Here is an 18,653-nt window from a genome sequence, read left to right on the forward strand (position 1 = left end):
CCCCCCCCCACCTATCTCATATCCTATCTATCAATCGAAGAAGCTAATAATAATAATCTCTTCCGAGATTTCTCAGACAAAACCCAGATCGAGATCAAAGCAAACTCTTAAATAATACCCAAATTACAGCATAGAGACTTGAACAAAGCAGCCTATGGAAATGCTCCAGAACGGATTCAGATTACCAAAAAGCTAAGACGCAAGATTGGAGCAAATTTGGAATAGAGCTAAGAGAAGAGGAGCTCTGAGAGAAGGAGATCGAAGCGGAGATTTATTATACCTCACGTTGTAAAATTCAAAATTCCGTTTTTTTGATTCCTCCTCCTCCTCATTCTCTTCTTCTTGTCTCTATTTTCTCGAACCAAACAGCAAATTAACAACAAACATTTTTTTTTTACCCAACAAAATTAATTTCCTAAAAGAAAAAAAAAAACTCAAATTGATTTCGGACCAGCTCTCCACGTGATGATGTCACGGTTTGCTTGTCTTTTTTTTTTTTTTTTTTTTTTTTTTTTTTTNTTGTTGGTGACAACACGTTTTGTAGATTTGTCTTATTATTAGTTTTGCACTTAATCTCTTTTTTCATGTCGACATAGATATCAAACTCAATAGACATGTGTAATAACAAAGCTGACTGTTATATTCAAAGGCAAATAGATTTCAGCAGCTCGGTAATTTGTATGCTAGTTTGGGTCGTAATGTCATTTGATTGCTGTTCTTACTGAGAGGGGTTTAACTCGAACGGCCTTCAAATTGATCTCGAAGCATCTCATACTTCTTAAGCTCAGCTACGGAGAGCGATGGCGAGAGCTGATCCATTGCCTACAGAAAAAACACGAGTGCGAATCATTATAACACATGAAACCTGAGATCTCTCAGGAAAGTAAATACCACAGCTTTGATATACTTTGCATTTTTAATCCGACTCCTGTGTTTTGCTTCGAACCAAACCAAACAAAAACTTTTGATTCTATTTCGGTATAGAACTTTCCACTGACTAAACCGAATCAAACCAAAATAACATTTCTACCCAACCATGAAAATGGCAACTCTTTGAAGTAGATGGAGGTTTTTACCTTTATAAAATCTACATACTCTACAACAACTGAATCTGGATCATCTTCTGGAGGAAAATCCCCTGAATCTGATTTTGAGACCTGCATTTGCCAAGTATGCAGATAGAACGTGATTTAAATAAACTTTTACACAGAATATTAGAGACATATATAGTCTTAAAAGTAGTAACCCTCTCTGTCTCTCTCTCTCTCTCTCTCTCTCTCTCTCTCTCTCTCTCTCTCTCTCTCTCTCTCTCTCTCTCTCTCTCTCTCTCTCTCTCTCTCTCTCTCTCTCTCTCTCTNCACAATGCATACATATCAGCGCCAGTGAATGTAGAGGGACACTTCTTTGCTACTGAATAAAGAGATACATCTTCGCTTAACTTAAATTTCCGAGTAAGTGCTTTAAGGACCCTGTCAACCAAGAATCAGGGAGCTTCTTGTTTTTTGTCACTGGAAAAATAAAATCATGCTTTTGATTGTTTAGATGCGTAACCTTTCCCTGTAAGATGCATCAGCATTGACTCCAACATATAGAAGTTTGTCGAATCTGCCAGGTCGTAAAAGAGCTGGATCAATCAAGTCAGGTCTGTTGCTTGCCCCTATGATAAACAGATCCTGGGATGAATCGCTGAGTCCATCGATCTCTGCAAGCATCTGAGAGACCACTCGATCCATGACTCCTCCAGAATCACCAGAAGCACCTCGAGCTGGAGCAAGAGAATCAAGCTCATCAAAGAAGATCACACAAGGCCGGGCTGACCTCGCCTGCAATTGAAGAAAACACATTACTTTAGAAATCAGGCCCATAGATTTAATAGGTTTCTAGTAGGGAAGAAGAAAAATAAATTACCTTTTCGAATATATCTCGAACATTTTTCTCCGACTCTCCAATATACATGTTGATCAATTCTGGACCTTTTACACTGAGGAAATTTAAGGAGCACTCTGTCGCCACAGCTTTTGCCAGTAAAGTCTATAAATTTCAATTAAAAAACCACAGATATAACTGCCAGAAACAGACTATTAACAGACGTTAAAAGTCACAAAACAAAAACGGGTTACTTACTTTCCCTGTTCCTGGAGGGCCATAGAGAAGCACACCAGAACGTTTACGCAATCCAGAAGAAAATAAATCTTTATGCAGGAGAGGTAATTGAACTGTGTCCAATATCGATGTCTTCACATCCTCAAGCCCACCAACATCATCCCATTTCACATTTGGAACCTAAGAATAGAAATAAAAGTTATATGCATCTCCAGTACTGATTATGCAAAGCTGTCTCATAAATAGGAAAGGAAACGAGAAACACCACAGCAAAAAAACCCGATGCTTATGTTACCTTAGGAGCACCAAGGGCTGATGCATTTCTCTTCTTTGATCTGTCCAAAGCTTTAGTAAAGTCTTCCTCACCTGTTAATCTCTCACTGCTGTTACCTAATTGGCTTGCCTTGTCTATTACATCAACTCCACTAAGATTATCTGACAGGTAATTAATTTTCTTGGTCTCGGACTCTTGACTGATGAATAAGTTGGCACCAGCATCAGCTACAAGAGCACGCAAGTCCCGAGGAACGAAGCCAGAAGTCTGTCCCACCATTCCTTTCAAAAAATCGCCTGAGCTGGTCTACAATGTGAAAATATCTAAGCATCAAGCCTGGAGTTGTTAATTATAGTTTGAAAATAGACGAAATAATTGGATTTGTTTGGTATCTATATCAAAACACAAATACTTGAATTATGGAACAATGTACTCACATACATTAAGGAGTTGAGAAACACCTTGGAGTGACTGAGACAGCATCTCTGATCTCTGTTCGTCATTCAAAGAACCCATACGTATTTCATGACTGAAACAACGCCTGATTGTTGGAGAGAGACCCTCAGTACTTTCAGCAGATGCGATCAAAAGCACTTGATGTCCCCTAAACTTCCCAACTTCTACAGACTGCATTAGCAGATATACAGATAAGGCATCAAGAGAGGATGGATTTTTGAAATCAATATTGCTGGTGAATAAAATATTCACCATGCAGTGGAGAACCAAGGAAAGAAATGCAAATCTTACAATATTGATATCTGAATGTTCTTCCATGGAACTGTATTCACTATTAGAAACTGGCTCAGTGAGTTCCCTAATAACTGATGCAATCTCAGAGGACACGCCAACTCGATCACCCATTGAGCCATCCTGAGAGCCCAGATTTTTAAACACATCAAAATGCCGGAGCAGAAGTATCGTTGGTGAATATCTGTGACAATGAAAACAAGGCATTCACCAAGCTGTTGATAAATATGTTTACAATATTATGAAGTTATAGTAATTTTCACTGAATGCAGAGCATATAAAGTAGCATGTCCATGTGCGTAGTACAAATAAGGAATATCTGAAAGAAGACAAAAAAATACAAGCCCTTTTACCTTCTTGCCATATTAAAAGTCTGGGCCAACGCAGCAGATGTTTTCCTCTCAGAAGATGCTAATAAACTGTGACAACTATATTCGACTACATGCAGCCCCAACCTCCTAGCAACATAGTTAACAACAGTTTTCTTCCCGCATCCTTAAACAAGCATTAGATAAAAAAAGCTATTAGCACCTGATTCATTTATGTACAAATTTTTGGATCTCTCAAATCACCGTAAATGGGAACACAAAAACAAGTCTCTTCCTAGTCTCTTCCTAGTCTTTCCTTAACATTGTTCTCCAGATAAAGTTTAAAACTTAACTAGAGATATGAAGGTGAAGAATATTGTTAATGAAATAGAAGCATATGTACCTGGAAGACCATGCAATAAAACAGCAACCCTGAGTTTTGAGGCGAGTGCTGATGGACAGAGAGGTGGCGAAAGCACCGATGCCAAAATATTTACTATGTCCTCCTGTAAGGGCATAGGAACCTTTGATCTAGAAACCAGCAAGTCTGGTGGAAGACCAGAAGAGACAGTTCCTCCAAGGACAAGGGCGGTTTGGGAATGATTGACTCGAAGAAACCTCTCATTAGAAGGTTCCATCGCAACGACCTGCGCAGAGTAACTAAAGTTTCAATAAGGTCTGGCAAAAATGAGCCTTTTTCTAGCCAAACAAAAAACATAATATATTACCTTGAAATATATAAAGTCATCGCCTTCTGAGCACAACCTTTGACTACATGGAATACATATACTTGAACCACAGTTCCAGTCAATGTAAACGCGAAATATATCGCCTCTCGACAGATGTCTATCAGTTCCAAAATACTTATGCAATGCGGAATCTATTAACCCTTGTCGCTCTTCAGCTTCAAACGACGAATTGACTTTCAGGGATTGAATGGAACCACACTCTGGGATTTTAACAAAAGAAACTCTCAGATGTGATGCATAGCCTGGAACTTCGGACACAGGTTCCAAATCCAAACCAATCTTTGACTCATCTTCGGACGCAGATTTTTCAATTAACTCCTCGTCAAACTTAGCTTCAAAATACTTCTCTAAGACCTCGTTTCCTCGATGAACAAAGGATTTCAAGCAAGATATGTGCAAACTAAGATTAAAAGCTAACATTGGGGACAAGTAAGCAACCTCTTGATCTAATAATAACTGGTGTCCCATCAAATCATAAGTGGGAAAGACAAGCATCGTATGAAGAGAGCCCGAAACAGGTATTCTAGTGAGAGATGCATCTTCAAGCTTGTTGGGAGGATCAAGCACAACAACTTGTGCAACCCGGTGAATGCCTATCTCAATGTTCTTGACAACAACCTAACATTTATAATCACTCAATGTTAACCACAATCCTACAAAAAAAAAAGGAGAACAAGATTTTTTATTTTCAAAAAAAAAGGGACTTACCAAAGAACCAGAGTTGATAGATAGTCTCTTGAGCAGTTGAGTGGAGAGTCCCACCAATGAAGAGTCATCCAAAGTATCCAATTTCGAATCATCGTGGCACCGGAGAATCCCCGCAGACAACCTAACGGATCCACCCGAAACAACCCCGTCGTGACTCAGCAGAACTCGTTCGCCATCGGAAGAGACGGGTTGCAACGAATTGAGCACTGAACAGAGTGTAGTTCTGGTGGATGATAGAACCAGAGGACTCCGTCTCTCCACCATTATTCCAGCGGAATCTAATCGAATTCCCAAATAAGACGCAAAGATAGAAAAGGACCAAAAAAAAAACCCTAATTTTTCATTAGATTAGCTTCAAGTTTGCACTGGAAGTGATTCAATTTACAAAGACTGTATTGTATTCACAGTACGCTAACCGAGGAAGAGGATCAGATGATGATAACGATTTTTTTTTATTTTTTTTTGTTCCTAATTTTTATGACAAAAATATTAATTTTATATATAGAAAGGAGAAAATATAAAAATTTCATTGATGGAGTGTTAAACTTCTCGGTTAAGCAAATAATTGTATATTATTTAATCTGAAATTCCAGAGAAAAAAAAAATATATATATATATATATACCAAAAGGAAAAATATTAATTCTGATGAAAAACCAACGTTTTCTTTATTTCTTTCGTATTACAATAACCTGATTATCCTAATCTTTGATTAAGAATGAACAAAACTCGAAACTCCCCGAAACAAAATTAACAATGCCTTAATTTATGTACTTACCCTGATGTTCGTTTGGTGTATGATAGCAGTAATTTAGTTATTGGTCAACCTTACACAATCAAACGAACAACTAAAAAATAGATAGTGATAACCTGATCCATCATGAAGTGTTAGAGTTTATCATAATAATTACCATAAAATATGGAGTATATAAAATTATAGGTTTTCGAGGGGCTCGAGAATTTTGATCAGCCTAACATCATTACATTAACAGCCTTTAAAGCTAAATTATACTATCTCAATCGGTGTAATCACTACTACAGCGTTCATTCTCCTTTATTTTTTATTTTTTTCTAACCAAAGCAAAGGTTAGTCCCTAATTTGTTTGGACCACACACACAAACAATACATTTTCCAAAATTAAAAGCATGGAGTGATCTTAAAGCTTGGTCTCATCAAATTATTCACATGACACAGATATTTCCTTTTATTTCTTATATTTATGAAACTTTACATTATAAAACCCTTATATAATTAAAAGACAGACAGAGTAATAGAGTGTATATAGCAAAATCAGATTAATGATCATCTTAATTTTTTTGTTATAATAGAATTCTGAGCAAACAAGAGTGGACATAATCATTACGATTACCATAGGATCAACATCAGAAAGATAGAAGAAACCTTAGCCCATAATAATGGATGGGAATGCCTCAAAGGATCCCTAGCAGAAACTAATATGTTTTTATACATTACATGCATTTGATTTTCACTCGCTTAATAATGATCTTCCCCAGCTTTACACGCAATTAGTAGAATTAATTAACCCGATTAAATCAAAAACCCTTTTCTCTACCTTTTCTTTTTGTTTGTATCATTAACTACGTACATTCACTGCAGTATTACAACTGCAAGAGCTCTTCTCCTTGTTGTTGTTCCTTGTGACGAAGAGAAAGAAAGAGAGAGAGAGGAGAGAAAATGGGACTTGTTACAGTCGGAGAATTGAAGCCAGCTTTCACAGGAAAGAGAGGGTTTCGTCTCAATTCAAGTATCAGGCATGCCTCTGAATGGTAACACTTATAGTCTCTGTTCCAAAAAAAACACTTTTGTAATTATTGTTACCAAAAAAAAAACAAAGTATGTTACTGAAAATGGTTCTTCTTGTGTCGTCTGCATTCATATAGTATTTGTTTTCTCGACGCAGATTCGATGATTAAAACTGTCAGAGAAAAAGAATTAAACATTTGTTCTTTCTGATGAAATTTCAGCTAAAGATTCAATCTTATGTGTGATGTGAATCTGTAGCCACAAGTTATTTTTATTTATACTACTGTTCATCAAAACCAATAATTTCTTCATCTTCTTTTGTATCTATGTGGAACATATCCGTACATTAACAAGTCATCTGGTTCTGTCTTCACTTGAAAAAGTTTGATGTAGACAAAACCTTAAAGGTCCCTTTGTGAATCTGAAAAATGTTTTCAAAACCAGGAAAAGAATACACTATTTTTGGCGATAAATTTCACTGTTTCGTTATCCTAGAATCTTAGCGTTGGAGTCATGGAATATAGAAGCACTTCTTATATGATCGTCAAATTCAAGTCCACACAGATCCCTTCATTCATATGTTTCAGAAATCCTTTTGGTTATATAAAAATCTCGGAACCTTAATGGATTTTTATCTGTTTTTGCAGGCCGATCTCCGATGTCTCTAGTGATCTTACAGTTCAAGTTGGATCTTCCAGTTTCTGTCTTCATAAGGTAAAAAAGCAAACACAAGAACCTTAAAAACAGAGCATCCTCTGTTCTTGAGTTGTGTTGAAGTTTTTTTTCAACTGTTACTTGTTGTTTTCATTTTCTCAGTTTCCTCTTGTGTCTCGGAGTGGAAAAATCCGAAAGCTTCTAGCGGATCCAAAAATCTGTAATATTTGTCTCTCGAATGCTCCGGGAGGATCTGAGGCTTTTGAGCTCGCAGCTAAGTTTTGTTATGGAATCAACATTGAAATCAACCTTCTTAACATAGCTAAGCTTCGTTGTGCATCTCATTATCTTGAGATGACAGAGGATTTCTCAGAGGATAATCTCGCTACTAAAACAGAACATTTCTTGAAAGAGACAATCTTCCCGAGTATTTCTAATTCCATCATCGTTCTACATCATTGCGAAACCCTAATCCCAGTCTCTGAAGATCTCAACTTGGTGAATCGGTTAATCATAGCTATTGCCAACAATGCCTGCAAGGAACAGCTAACCTCTGGTCTTTTAAAGCTCGATTATACGTTTTCAGGTACAAATATCGAACCAGAAACTCCGTTAGACTGGTGGGGGAAATCACTAGCTATTCTGAATCTTGATTTCTTCCAGACAGTTGTCTCTGCGGTTAAGTCCAAAGGGTTAAGACAAGACGTGATCAGCAAGATTCTAATAAGTTACACGAATAAGTCTCTTCAAGGGCTAATGGTTCGCGATCCGAAACTGGAGAAAGACAGGGTTCTTGATGTGGAATGTAAGAAGAAACAGCGATTGATTGTGGAAACAATAGTGAGGTTGCTTCCAACACAAGGAAGAAGAAGCTCTGTTCCAATGGCGTTCCTTTCAAGTCTTCTCAAAATGGTCATCGCAACATCATCATCCCCTTCCTCAGGATCGTGTAGATCAGATTTAGAACGAAGGATCGGTCTGCAGTTGGACCAAGCCATCCTCGAAGATGTCTTGATTCCGATAAATCCCAACGGAATCAACAGCACCATGTACGACATTGATTCTATCTTGAGAATCTTTTCTATATTCTTGAACCTCGATGAAGACGATGACGAAGAAGAACAACATCATCATCGTCAATTTAGAGACGAAACAGAGATGATCTACGATTTCGACAGTCCCGGGTCTCCAAAACAGAGTTCAATCCTAAAAGTATCGAAGCTAATGGATAACTATCTAGCAGAGATAGCAATGGATCCAAATCTCACAACTTCAAAGTTTATAGCTTTAGCAGAACTCTTACCAGATCATGCTCGTATCATCAGTGATGGACTCTATCGAGCCGTTGACATTTACCTCAAAGTAAGAAAATCATCAATCTTTGTTTCGTTCTTTGAAATTGCCAGAAGTACTCATATAAGGTTGTTGTTTTTTTTGGTGTGACAGGTTCATCCAAATATAAAGGATTCGGAGCGTTATCGTCTCTGTAAGACGATAGATTCACAGAAACTATCACAAGAAGCTTGTAGCCACGCGGCTCAGAACGAGAGATTACCTGTGCAAATGGCCGTACAAGTGTTGTACTTTGAGCAGATCAGACTTAGAAACGCAATGAGCAGTAGCATTGGTCCTACTCAGTTTCTATTCAGCAGTAACTGTCATCAGTTTCCTCAACGGTCAGGAAGTGGAGCAGGTAAATTACCTTTTTACCCCTATTGTCAGACCTCTTCTAGTAAACACCCATCTAATGCAAGTCTAAAACGTTTTTTGTTTGTTTGTATGTTTTGCTTGAAACGCAAGGAAGTGGAGCGATATCTCCAAGAGATAATTATGCGTCGGTGAGGAGAGAAAACAGAGAGCTAAAGCTTGAGGTTGCGAGGATGAGGATGAGATTAACGGATCTAGAGAAAGATCACATCTCGATTAAGCAAGAACTCGTGAAATCTAACCCAGGGACTAAGCTTTTCAAGTCATTTGCTAAGAAGATAAGTAAACTCAATTCTCTCTTCAGTTTCAGTAGTCTTAAACCTTCCTTCAGTGGCAAGGCAAGTTCTGAGAGTCGTTTCTTGTTTCAGAGAAAAAGACGACACTCTGTTTCTTGATTTTTAAAGAATGAGTGTTTCTTTTTATGTTGGGGAGTTTGATTTGTGACTGCATGTGTTTTTGTATAGCTTTAATACTTTATAATTAAAGAATGAGTGTTTTTATAGTTGTTTTTGTGAAATGTGAGAGATGGACCGATTGGTGTTTTCTTCTGGTCTTTGCTATGTAAAAAATTGTGCATGCTGCAAGAGTATGCACTATACGACGCCGTTGTGCTTCAGGTATTAAATACGATGTGGTGTACTCTTGCGATAAACGACGCAGACTCTTGCAATAGGCCGTTGTATTCTGGCAATAATATGATGCCGTTACTACTGAAATAATACGACGCTACTCTGGCAAAATACGACGCCGTCGTTTGATCTGGAAAACACCAGTCCATAAACATAATAAAAAAGATTAGGGGAATAAAATCAAAATATAATAGAGAAGTCAAAGTTCATTCACATCTTCCGTAAATATATAAATACACACTTTACCTAATTAATGTTTAGGTGAGCATTGAACTAATTAAAGGTTCCTCTAATTTACATCCCATTTTTGTATTATGTTAGCCAATAATGTTGTAGCTAACATAATGTTGATAACATTGATTATTTATGATAATGTTGATTATCTATGATAATACCAAGCCTTGCATCTTAATCTATACTTTTTGCTGTTATTATTATTAAATTTTTATTATGGAAAATGGCTTTCATTACTTTCTAAAAGAAGATATATCTAGATTTAATATTCTAAATGATATTTTTGCACCAAATTTGTCTTTAATATTGGCTAATGTTAGTTAAATTCCAATATTTTTGAAGTTTAATAACAGCTTAGCTTTGTTCTAATGTTGTTCTTTTACGCAAAAGAAAACAAAGCATGCCACATTTAATCTCATATATCAAAATTCTGAAATATGATTGTCTCAAAACAGAAGCAAAAGACTGCATTCTCTCATAGAATAATTTCATTATAGGTATCCATAGGAATCTAAAAAGAGAACCAAAAAAACTGAAAGAGATCAGATATTGTTTTAGATAAAAACTCATACAAAGGTAAATAGCTAGATTCCATCTGCTCATCTGCTTATATGCTCATTCTTGTGTCCTTCACCACTAGATGCTTTCCAAGTTGCAAACCTGATCTTCCTTGGCCTTATGGGATCCATCCACCAAGTCAAGCATGCAAGTTTGTACTCATATACAATTGCTTTCCAACTTTCACCAGGGAATGAACATACTGGAATAGGAGCAACTTTTCCAATGTTGATGGTAACATCCTTGGGACGAATCATGAGCTCAATAGATCCCATATGTATTAAAAGTATAATACGCCTCTGTATTTCATCTGTTCTAATGTTGTTCAATTCTTTTTTTTTTCTTTTTGGGATAGTCTATTTACGATGTCCCATCATGTGTGGGAAGACATTTCATCGAATCTCAACGGAAGAAAGGTTTTGTCACTGTATTGGTTTATCGCGACTCGGAGAAAACCAGTAGAGATTTAAGAAAGTTACCATGGACTGGAACTATTAGTGTGGCATGCATGTACCAAGAATTTGATGCTCATTTACCCATGCTGAGGGAGGAGATTATGAGGGAGATGATGATGGTATCCATTTTGTTGAAGGAGGCGGCTTTTCGTTTGGGTTCTGTTTAGCTGATTTTGATCATATTATTGAAGTTGTTGGCAAGACTGCTTGTGTCCATAGTTTGATCGTGTTGGAGAGGAGGTAGAGTTTTGTTTTTTAAATTTCAATATTTTCAAGCTTTGCTAACAGACTTAACAGATTTGCTATCATATATGATCAACCGCTACTCTACATCACATTTCCTACTGACTTTGTATGACTTGAAATTGTAGATACCTAAGAAATGTTATTTTGTTATTTTTTCTTGAATGTTATAATTTTATAAGAAATGCACCATAACACAAGGCAATAAAAACTGATATAACACTTTTATATATATAACGTCCTCAGGTAATTAGGTAAATACATATGATGCAAATACGATTTTATTCCTAACTAAACAATTGCGATTGCATTCAAAACACAAAAGCGAAACTGTATCAAACTGCTTTTTTATTCTTTTTCTTCCTGAACTTACACCTATATATATTAATATATATGCTTCAAACATTGATCATCTCGTAGTGTTTGAAGCATAAACACATATACGTTTCAGTCACTGATCTATACTAGAAGATATATATATAGCTATATATGCATCTCGAAATTAAGACATTAAAAGTCTTAAATCCATATGGCTCCAGCTCTTCGGAGCAACGAGCCTAGTTGGTTCCTGACTTGAAGAGACATAAGCTGATTTGCACCACCGACGAGCTGTTGTCCTATAAACACAGCTGGCACGGTCGGTTTGCATCCAAGCTCGGCTAGTGCTCTTTCGACTTCTGCTCCATTAGACATCTCATCTAGCTCGTACACCGTTGGATTCGCACCGTATCCAGATATAAGCGACTTGATCGTGTGACTCATACAGCACGATGTCTTGCTGAATATCACCACTGGCTTGTCTTCTAACAAATTTGATATCTTCTCCATTGAAATTGTCTGAATGTGTGCTTGTGTATTAGTAGTGTAAGTAACTCTCTGTGTATTGGTGTAAGTAATGGGGAAATTTGGTTTGAGTCTGGATCAAGCAAAGTCTTTGGTATTTATAGATGAACTTAGTTTTGGAAAAATAAAAATAACAGCCCCTCAAATTTTACATGATTTGTTTATCAAACCCTATATTTTTTTGTTAATTACTGCTTTATACTTTTGATGTTGTTCAGATTGGTACCTAATTATCTAATATTTCATTTAGGGTAAATTGAAAAGTTAGAATTAATATAATTTTATAAACTTATTTTCAGTTAGAAGTCTGTTTATCAAAACCCTAAATTCAATAGAAGTTTCCGCGGGGGTGATACGCATATTGAAGAAACATTGGGGGTTTATAGAAATAAAGTTCAATAGTTCTCTTTCATTTTTTTGTGGGGGCAATTTTGCAAAATAAATTATTGAAATGACAGAACAAGAGAAAAGTAGAAGAACATTGGAGAGCCTATCAGAAAGAGAACCACAATCAACAAAGATTCTATCTCGTTTTCGATTTTCAAATTCATATATATATATATATATATATATATATATATATATGTGTTAAATGGAATAATAATAGCAATTATATACCATGAAAGAGCCATTGTCGTTTAGGTCGTACAAGCTGGAGGAGATCACGAGGAAGATGCCCCCTCTGTACGTTCGGATCATTCGACCGACAAGAAAAGAGAACCAATCTATATACTCTCCGAACAATCACAATCCATAATGATATGGTTAATCTTATATATATATATACGTTAATATATGCCCATTAACGTGTAATTATTTCGATATTGAAAACTTGAATTTGATTAATGTAGTTTACTCAAAACCGTGATGATCATGAATATTGATATTTCCCTTAAAATGTGCTCTAATACGCCCAACTAATTAAACTACAACGTTAGAAATAATGATGGAGAAACTTGTATCACATATTTAAGTGATCTATAATGCGATTTATAAAGAAGTTCATTTCACGTGTTTTTTTATAGTTATGCATGATCAACTAATTTACAACCTCATCGTTCCACTATGTTATACTGTTATCAATCACAACATATATTCTGTTGAGTATTAATACAAAAGGAAAATGATTCATATGTACTTGCTACAACTGGTTGATGTATTTTAATGATTCTATCGTTCACATGTATCTCCCGTATGAACTTTGCCTTGAAAATGGTTTGATTCATAACTTCATACTGTACTTTGCCTTAAAAATGGTTTGGTTCATAACTTTCATATACATGTACTTGAAGATTTTAGACTTTATTTCGCACGATCATCCAAATTAAACGTATAAGAACTTAGGACTTTGAATCATCAAGAAATTATACTTATTGGGAGAGTTACGAAATAATTAAATAACTTACTAGGCTAAGTGTGGTAGTTACGTACTCATCAATTTTCTTGATAGACAACTTTTTTTTTTTTTTGGCAATAGCTAGAGACGATATTAGAAACCAAAAACTATTTGAACCCTAATAAAGTGAGCTAATATATATATATATATATATATATATATATATATATATGAACCTTTCCCTTTGTTTTCATGAGACAAGAGAACAAAATATTATTTTAGAGTAGCAGCAGAAATGGATGAAATTTTAAAATAATATGGAAACGTGAAAAAGTCCGAACCAGATGGTGAGGAACGTGTCGTCGGTAGAGAAGGTCTCGTTCGATCAAATACTACTACCGAGAACATATTCGACATGAAGAAGATAGATTACAAATGGACCCAACTTGCTTTTAATTTCCGAAAATTAATTAATTCCTAATTTTATTTATCTCAGTTTTTTTTTTATAAATAATGTATCAAATAATATCCAGAGAAATTATGCGTATATGCGGGGAAAATGTAAAGCACCACCGGTAAGCTATTTTAGATTCCAAGAAGGCAAGAACATGATAGGCCACGTATCTCTCTCACATATATGAGTTTGCACATTTATTCATATTTGAATTCGATGCTTTTGCATGGATGAATAATATAAAATCTCTTTTCTTTTTTTCTTTCTTCAATTCCCTAGTTCATTCGTATATATATTTCAAGATCCCTTGTGGTATATAAAGTAAATTGGCTATATGGAAACTCGAAGGGCCGCTTATTTTACATGAGGTCACACATGAATGTTGGCTTTATTAGATCGGTCTTAATCCATAAATCTAATTAATCAACACATCACTCGTATTTTTTGTAACCGGATTCTTACAAAAAAGAAGTCATTAAATTATGTACCATGATGAAAACCCTCTATTAGTGAAATGAGTACTATTACAATTACAAGACACATTACAACAAACAGTGCAGTTTCATATAATTTTTTCTCACACATATTTAATTGCATTTTGTATACATATATTTCATTATTACTATTAAACAATGATATTACTACTAGACCAGAGCCAGTGTAGAATGCGGTTTAGCCAAATGAGGTAGACATCTCAAGCACATAAAAAAGAAGTTTTGATCATGTAATATATAGATTCTACGAGTTAGTTCTTTTGTTGCGTCTGTAGTTTATGTGACTTGTGAGTTGTGACGGGTGTATGATGGTAAGTGTCTATAGTTTCTAGCTGTCCAGATCCTGGCCCAGTGGGCCGCTAGCAAGCTTATTTTTGAGTCAGGTGGTCAACGGCGTTTTGGAGGATGACGTGGCTATTACATAAGTAAAATATTAATTTTGTTATTATTATTATTATTATCCTCTGCAACTGCAAAAACACACTCTTTCGTATTCGTCCTCGAAGAAGAAGGCAGTCACCGACTCACCGCTTCGCTCGGATTACACAAAAACAAAAATCCAAACTTTTTGATTCGAATCAGTTTTGTGTAATTCATAGAAATTTTGCATCTCAACAAAAAAAAAAAAAGAACTCTTTAGGGCTATTAGAGTGATAATTATTAATCTGTTTCATCAAATCAATATGGAGGTTTCTTCTTTCTCCACTGTACCCAGCAGACTCCACTGTAGTTCAAACTCCTCCTCTGTTCCAGGTTTTGTTCTTCGTTTCTTGATTCTATTTTGTTTGTTTCCGTATCAGGAGGATTTCGATTAAGAGCTTACTACCCCCCGCTTCCATTGTTCTCGATTCATATTTGCAGGATCGTCTCGTTTCAGAGGATTCAAAGCTCACTCATGGGACCAATCTCTTTTTCATGTTCAATTGAGCTTACGGACAAGAAAAAACCCTCGTAATCTGGTGTGTTTGGTTTTCTCTAAATTAAACAAGTTTTGATTTTTAAATATTTGAGTCTCTTGCGATTTGCTTAATTAATCATCTTCTGTGAATTAAAAATCGACTCTTGCAGATCATTACTTGCAGTCAAAAGAGAGATGTTACTGTTGTCGATGGAAGGTAAATCCCTCATTGATCAGCTGATTTCTAGACTACCTGTATATTGTGTATAATTTATCAATCTACTAGTCTCTCTGCTCATTGCTTCTACAAAAGTATTGAGACACTTTTCTTCTCCTTTGAAGTTGTATGGATGAGATATATGATAAGTTGGCAGAACGACTTGTCCCTACATCAGCATCAATGTTCAGCCCAAATGTTAAGTAAGGTTTTTTTGTTGCTACTGTTGGAAACTCTCTTATTCCAAACTGTTCTTTTCGCTGCACCCTAGTTAGTATGTAGATAACTCTCTTATCCACTATGTGATGTGTGTGTTGGCTCGTGTAGACGTTTGGTCGGTTTGGCTGGTCCTCCTGGTGCTGGAAAAAGCACATTAGCAAATGAAGTAGTACGTCGTGTAAATAGGCTATGGCCTCAGAAAGCTTCTTCTTTTGATGCTGAGGTTAATCCTCCCGATGTTGCTATTGTACTTCCCATGGATGGGTTCCATTTGTATCGTTCGCAACTTGATGCTATGGAGGTTGAGCTTTATTTGATTTTATTTTAAATAGTTCTCTCTCCCTCCTTCTCTTTGTTTTTAACCAGACTTTTTTAATGTCTCTCTAGGATCCCAAAGAAGCCCATGCGAGAAGAGGAGGTGAGATCTGTTAGAGTTACCTTCTACGTAAGGTTTCAAAGTGTTCAAAATTGGTCTGACCCCTTTATCCATTAACCAGCTCCATGGACTTTTGATCCTGCACTATTGCTTAACTGTTTAAAGAAGCTGAGAAACGAGGTAAAGAGATTGTTACAAGATTTCTTGTTGACCTTAGAATCTTGGAGTTACAACACTTGCATTAGACTCTGATTAGTTTTCAAGCTCTCTAGGGCTCAGTTTATGTACCATCATTTGATCATGGAGTTGGAGATCCAGTTGAAGAAGATATCTTTGTTAGCCTCCAGTAAGTAGCTTCCTAAACCGGTTGAATCCTTATTCAATAGTATCATATAATGGTTTTGTATACCTCTTGCCGAGACGATCAGTTTTTCTTCGTGTCCTCTTTTTACAGGCATAAAGTGGTTATTGTAGAAGGAAACTACATCTTGTTAGAAGAAGGATCTTGGAAAGACATCTCGGATATGTTTGATGATAAGTGGTATGAAAAGTGTGTTTACTTAAGTTTTAGATCTCAATATTACCAATTATAATATCTTCCATCTTCATTTGAAAGGTTCATCGATGTCAATCTGGATACAGCAATGCAACGAGTTGAAAACCGGCATATCTCAACTGGTATGTAGTAAGAAGTCCTTTTCATTTCTAAAAGACTCGCAATGACCTTAGAGAATCCTTGATTTGTTTAATATGTTTCTCCGTTGCGTACTACAGGTAAACCACCAGATGTTGCTAAATGGAGGGTAAAAGCTCTCTGACTCTACTCTGCAAATATTCAGTTATATGGTTTCTCAATGGTTGTTCAATGTAGTAGTAGCTACATTTTTTTTTTTTTTTTTTAACATTTTGATGGCAGGTTGATTATAACGACCGACCCAATGCAGAGCTGATAATAAAGTCGAAGTCGAATGCTGATTTACTGATCAGATCTATTAACTTTTGAATCTGCTTTCTTGCATGAAGATGGTTTGGGTAAAGACAGTCATTTTCCTGCATTGGAAATCTTTTTAATAAGCAATTTTCTTTGCATTTAACTGTGTGTGTATTACTATTTATTTCCAATGTTCTTGCAATGTACCCGGATTTTGTTCGTACATTGTGTTTTCTTTTACACTCCTAATAGGCAAATCATGTTTTTAATAATTAACTGGCCAGTCCAGTCAACTATATTAACCATATCATTTTGAACAAATTAAATGATCTTGTCCAAATTAGTGCAAGAAGAAGAAGGGAAAAATCAAAATACAACGAACACTTTTTTCTTTCCTTTTTTTACATAATAATTCAAAGCGATCCCACACCTTTCATTACTACTACTACAGAGCTACTTTACTACCCTTACCCTCAAAGCGTTTTCCTCCTCAAACTCCCACTAAAGTCTTTAAAACAAAAAGAGTTACTTTCATCAAATTGATAGAATATTAGGCCAAGCAAGCGAGAGAGCCTTTTTCTTCTTTTGACACTTCCCATTCTTACTTCTTTACTGCACAAATCCTACTTAGATTCCACCTCCAATGTCTTTTTACTTACCTTTCATCAGTCACAAAAGTCTAGATAGTGGGAAAAGGAGCAAAATGTCAATCTTCAGCTGAGGAACGTTGGATGCTGTCCCATAAACAAAATCTATGGTGGAGGATTCATCTCTGGTTTGACGATTGAAGAAGATGTGTCTGGTGGCTGAGAATGGTAAATCGCCATTGCCAACGAGATTGGCATAATGCAAAGAGCCTTTGATTGCAATAGCTGCATCGCTGCTCCAACGTTTTCTTCCATCAGCTTAGCCACTTGCCGCTCTGTCCCATCGTTTGACCATTTTTCCCACACGGCCTGCGTCTCGTCCTGAAGAAAAGTTTTTAAACCAGAAGTCAGTGAATCAAACCCATTACCAAAAGTTCTCTTGTTTTATTCTCTCTCTTTTAAGTCTATCTCTCTCTCTCTCTCTTTAGTCTAACCTCAATTGATGACGACAATGGCATTTCAGTGACTAGTGGTGCGACAGCACCGGCTCCACCAAGACGACTCATGCTCAATACCTGCCACAGTTGACCAGAGATAAAGCTTATCAAGGAAAAGTATTATCAAAGCCCATCATTGCATAATATTCTTCAATGTTCTCATTAGCTTTATTATCGTAGTCCTCAATTGTAATGATTCTCCATGGGAGAGAAGCAAGCATTAAGTGAAAGAGACTAATGCCAAAAAAACACCCAATCATGTGCTCTTTGATTACTCTTTATTACTATTGAATTAAACAATTATTAATCTTTAATTCAGATTAGAATTTTGGTTGAATAGAGTAGGTGGTGGTGGGGACCAAGTATTTATACCACCAAATCCTTCTAGATGTTTTAAATAATCTCTCTTTCAATGATAGCATTTTACTGAAACTGAAAAACGACTGGGGTTTTACCTTAACTTGGAGCCTGAGAAACTTAACATAATCGACAATCTCATCGATCATAGCAGCCCTATCTGTCTGCATAAAGAAAGCAAACGCAACAGAAATCTTTATTATTTACAATTCCAAAGTTTGTGACTAGCCCAGTTTCTCTATTTGCCATTTACAAAGCTTCTCACTCATTGAGAACGCCAGTATTCTGATTAGCTTTGAGCTCTTTTTCAA

General features: G+C 36.1%; 5 protein-coding genes across 7 annotated transcripts; 2 read left to right on the forward strand and 3 right to left on the reverse strand.

The window, feature by feature from the left end:
* On the reverse strand, nt 546–5,340 carry LOC104738793 (peroxisome biogenesis protein 6). The gene is made up of 13 exons (XM_010459002.2): nt 4,890–5,340; nt 4,161–4,799; nt 3,836–4,079; nt 3,478–3,619; nt 3,125–3,308; nt 2,819–3,004; nt 2,399–2,683; nt 2,125–2,283; nt 1,909–2,031; nt 1,552–1,823; nt 1,359–1,469; nt 1,077–1,179; nt 546–822 (listed from the first exon to the last, which is right to left on the reverse strand). Exons 1-13 carry the CDS (start codon nt 5,151–5,153, stop codon nt 733–735), a joined length of 2,802 nt encoding a protein of 933 aa, XP_010457304.1. The 5' UTR covers nt 5,154–5,340; the 3' UTR covers nt 546–732.
* LOC104738794 (BTB/POZ domain-containing protein At1g03010-like) lies at nt 6,431–9,516 on the forward strand. Of its 3 annotated transcripts, none has more exons than XM_010459006.2 (5): nt 6,431–6,676; nt 7,301–7,367; nt 7,470–8,669; nt 8,754–9,000; nt 9,112–9,250. In XM_010459006.2, exons 1-5 carry the CDS (start codon nt 6,585–6,587, stop codon nt 9,147–9,149), a joined length of 1,644 nt encoding a protein of 547 aa, XP_010457308.1. In that variant the 5' UTR covers nt 6,431–6,584; the 3' UTR covers nt 9,150–9,250. The 3 variants fall into 3 exon arrangements, with proteins under 3 accessions (XP_010457308.1, XP_010457305.1, XP_010457306.1); XM_010459003.2 differs by having other exon boundaries at nt 6,436–6,676; nt 9,108–9,516; XM_010459004.1 differs by lacking the exon at nt 6,431–6,676 and adding an exon at nt 7,001–7,207 and having other exon boundaries at nt 9,108–9,516.
* LOC104738795 (monothiol glutaredoxin-S1) lies at nt 11,465–12,028 on the reverse strand. The gene has a single exon (XM_010459007.1). It carries the CDS (start codon nt 11,959–11,961, stop codon nt 11,653–11,655), a length of 309 nt encoding a protein of 102 aa, XP_010457309.1. The 5' UTR covers nt 11,962–12,028; the 3' UTR covers nt 11,465–11,652.
* Nucleotides 14,732–17,173, forward strand: LOC104738797 (putative uridine kinase C227.14). Its single transcript, XM_010459008.2, has 12 exons — nt 14,732–15,013; nt 15,122–15,219; nt 15,329–15,375; nt 15,501–15,578; nt 15,703–15,895; nt 15,982–16,012; nt 16,092–16,150; nt 16,243–16,316; nt 16,425–16,511; nt 16,587–16,648; nt 16,745–16,773; nt 16,887–17,173. Exons 1-12 carry the CDS (start codon nt 14,944–14,946, stop codon nt 16,971–16,973), a joined length of 915 nt encoding a protein of 304 aa, XP_010457310.1. The 5' UTR covers nt 14,732–14,943; the 3' UTR covers nt 16,974–17,173.
* LOC104738798 (transcription factor bHLH7) lies at nt 17,274–18,572 on the reverse strand. Its single transcript, XM_010459009.2, has 3 exons — nt 18,441–18,572; nt 17,983–18,063; nt 17,274–17,869 (listed from the first exon to the last, which is right to left on the reverse strand). Exons 1-3 carry the CDS (start codon nt 18,510–18,512, stop codon nt 17,654–17,656), a joined length of 369 nt encoding a protein of 122 aa, XP_010457311.1. The 5' UTR covers nt 18,513–18,572; the 3' UTR covers nt 17,274–17,653.

Source organism: Camelina sativa, chromosome 14 (genome assembly GCF_000633955.1).
Source record: "Camelina sativa cultivar DH55 chromosome 14, Cs, whole genome shotgun sequence".
In the NCBI taxonomy this organism is placed as follows: Eukaryota; Viridiplantae; Streptophyta; class Magnoliopsida; order Brassicales; family Brassicaceae; genus Camelina; species Camelina sativa.

Coding starts and splice junctions, on each gene's coding strand:
- LOC104738793 (XM_010459002.2), bottom strand. CDS start 5,153: ATGGTGGAGAGACGGAGTCCTCTGGTTCTATCATCCACCAGAACTACA. Junction 4,800..4,889: donor CTATCAACTCTGGTTCTTTG/GTAAGTCCCTTT, acceptor TATAAATGTTAG/GTTGTTGTCAAGAACATTGA. Junction 2,684..2,818: donor GTGTTTCTCAACTCCTTAAT/GTATGTGAGTAC, acceptor TTCACATTGTAG/ACCAGCTCAGGCGATTTTTT.
- LOC104738794 (XM_010459003.2), top strand. CDS start 6,585: ATGGGACTTGTTACAGTCGGAGAATTGAAGCCAGCTTTCACAGGAAAG. Junction 7,368..7,469: donor CCAGTTTCTGTCTTCATAAG/GTAAAAAAGCAA, acceptor TCATTTTCTCAG/TTTCCTCTTGTGTCTCGGAG. Junction 9,001..9,107: donor ACGGTCAGGAAGTGGAGCAG/GTAAATTACCTT, acceptor TTGAAACGCAAG/GAAGTGGAGCGATATCTCCA.
- LOC104738795 (XM_010459007.1), bottom strand. CDS start 11,961: ATGGAGAAGATATCAAATTTGTTAGAAGACAAGCCAGTGGTGATATTC.
- LOC104738797 (XM_010459008.2), top strand. CDS start 14,944: ATGGAGGTTTCTTCTTTCTCCACTGTACCCAGCAGACTCCACTGTAGT. Junction 15,579..15,702: donor ATGTTCAGCCCAAATGTTAA/GTAAGGTTTTTT, acceptor TGGCTCGTGTAG/ACGTTTGGTCGGTTTGGCTG. Junction 16,774..16,886: donor CAGATGTTGCTAAATGGAGG/GTAAAAGCTCTC, acceptor TTTTGATGGCAG/GTTGATTATAACGACCGACC.
- LOC104738798 (XM_010459009.2), bottom strand. CDS start 18,512: ATGCAGACAGATAGGGCTGCTATGATCGATGAGATTGTCGATTATGTT. Junction 18,064..18,440: donor TTCTCAGGCTCCAAGTTAAG/GTAAAACCCCAG, acceptor CAACTGTGGCAG/GTATTGAGCATGAGTCGTCT. Junction 17,870..17,982: donor CATTGTCGTCATCAATTGAG/GTTAGACTAAAG, acceptor ACTTTTCTTCAG/GACGAGACGCAGGCCGTGTG.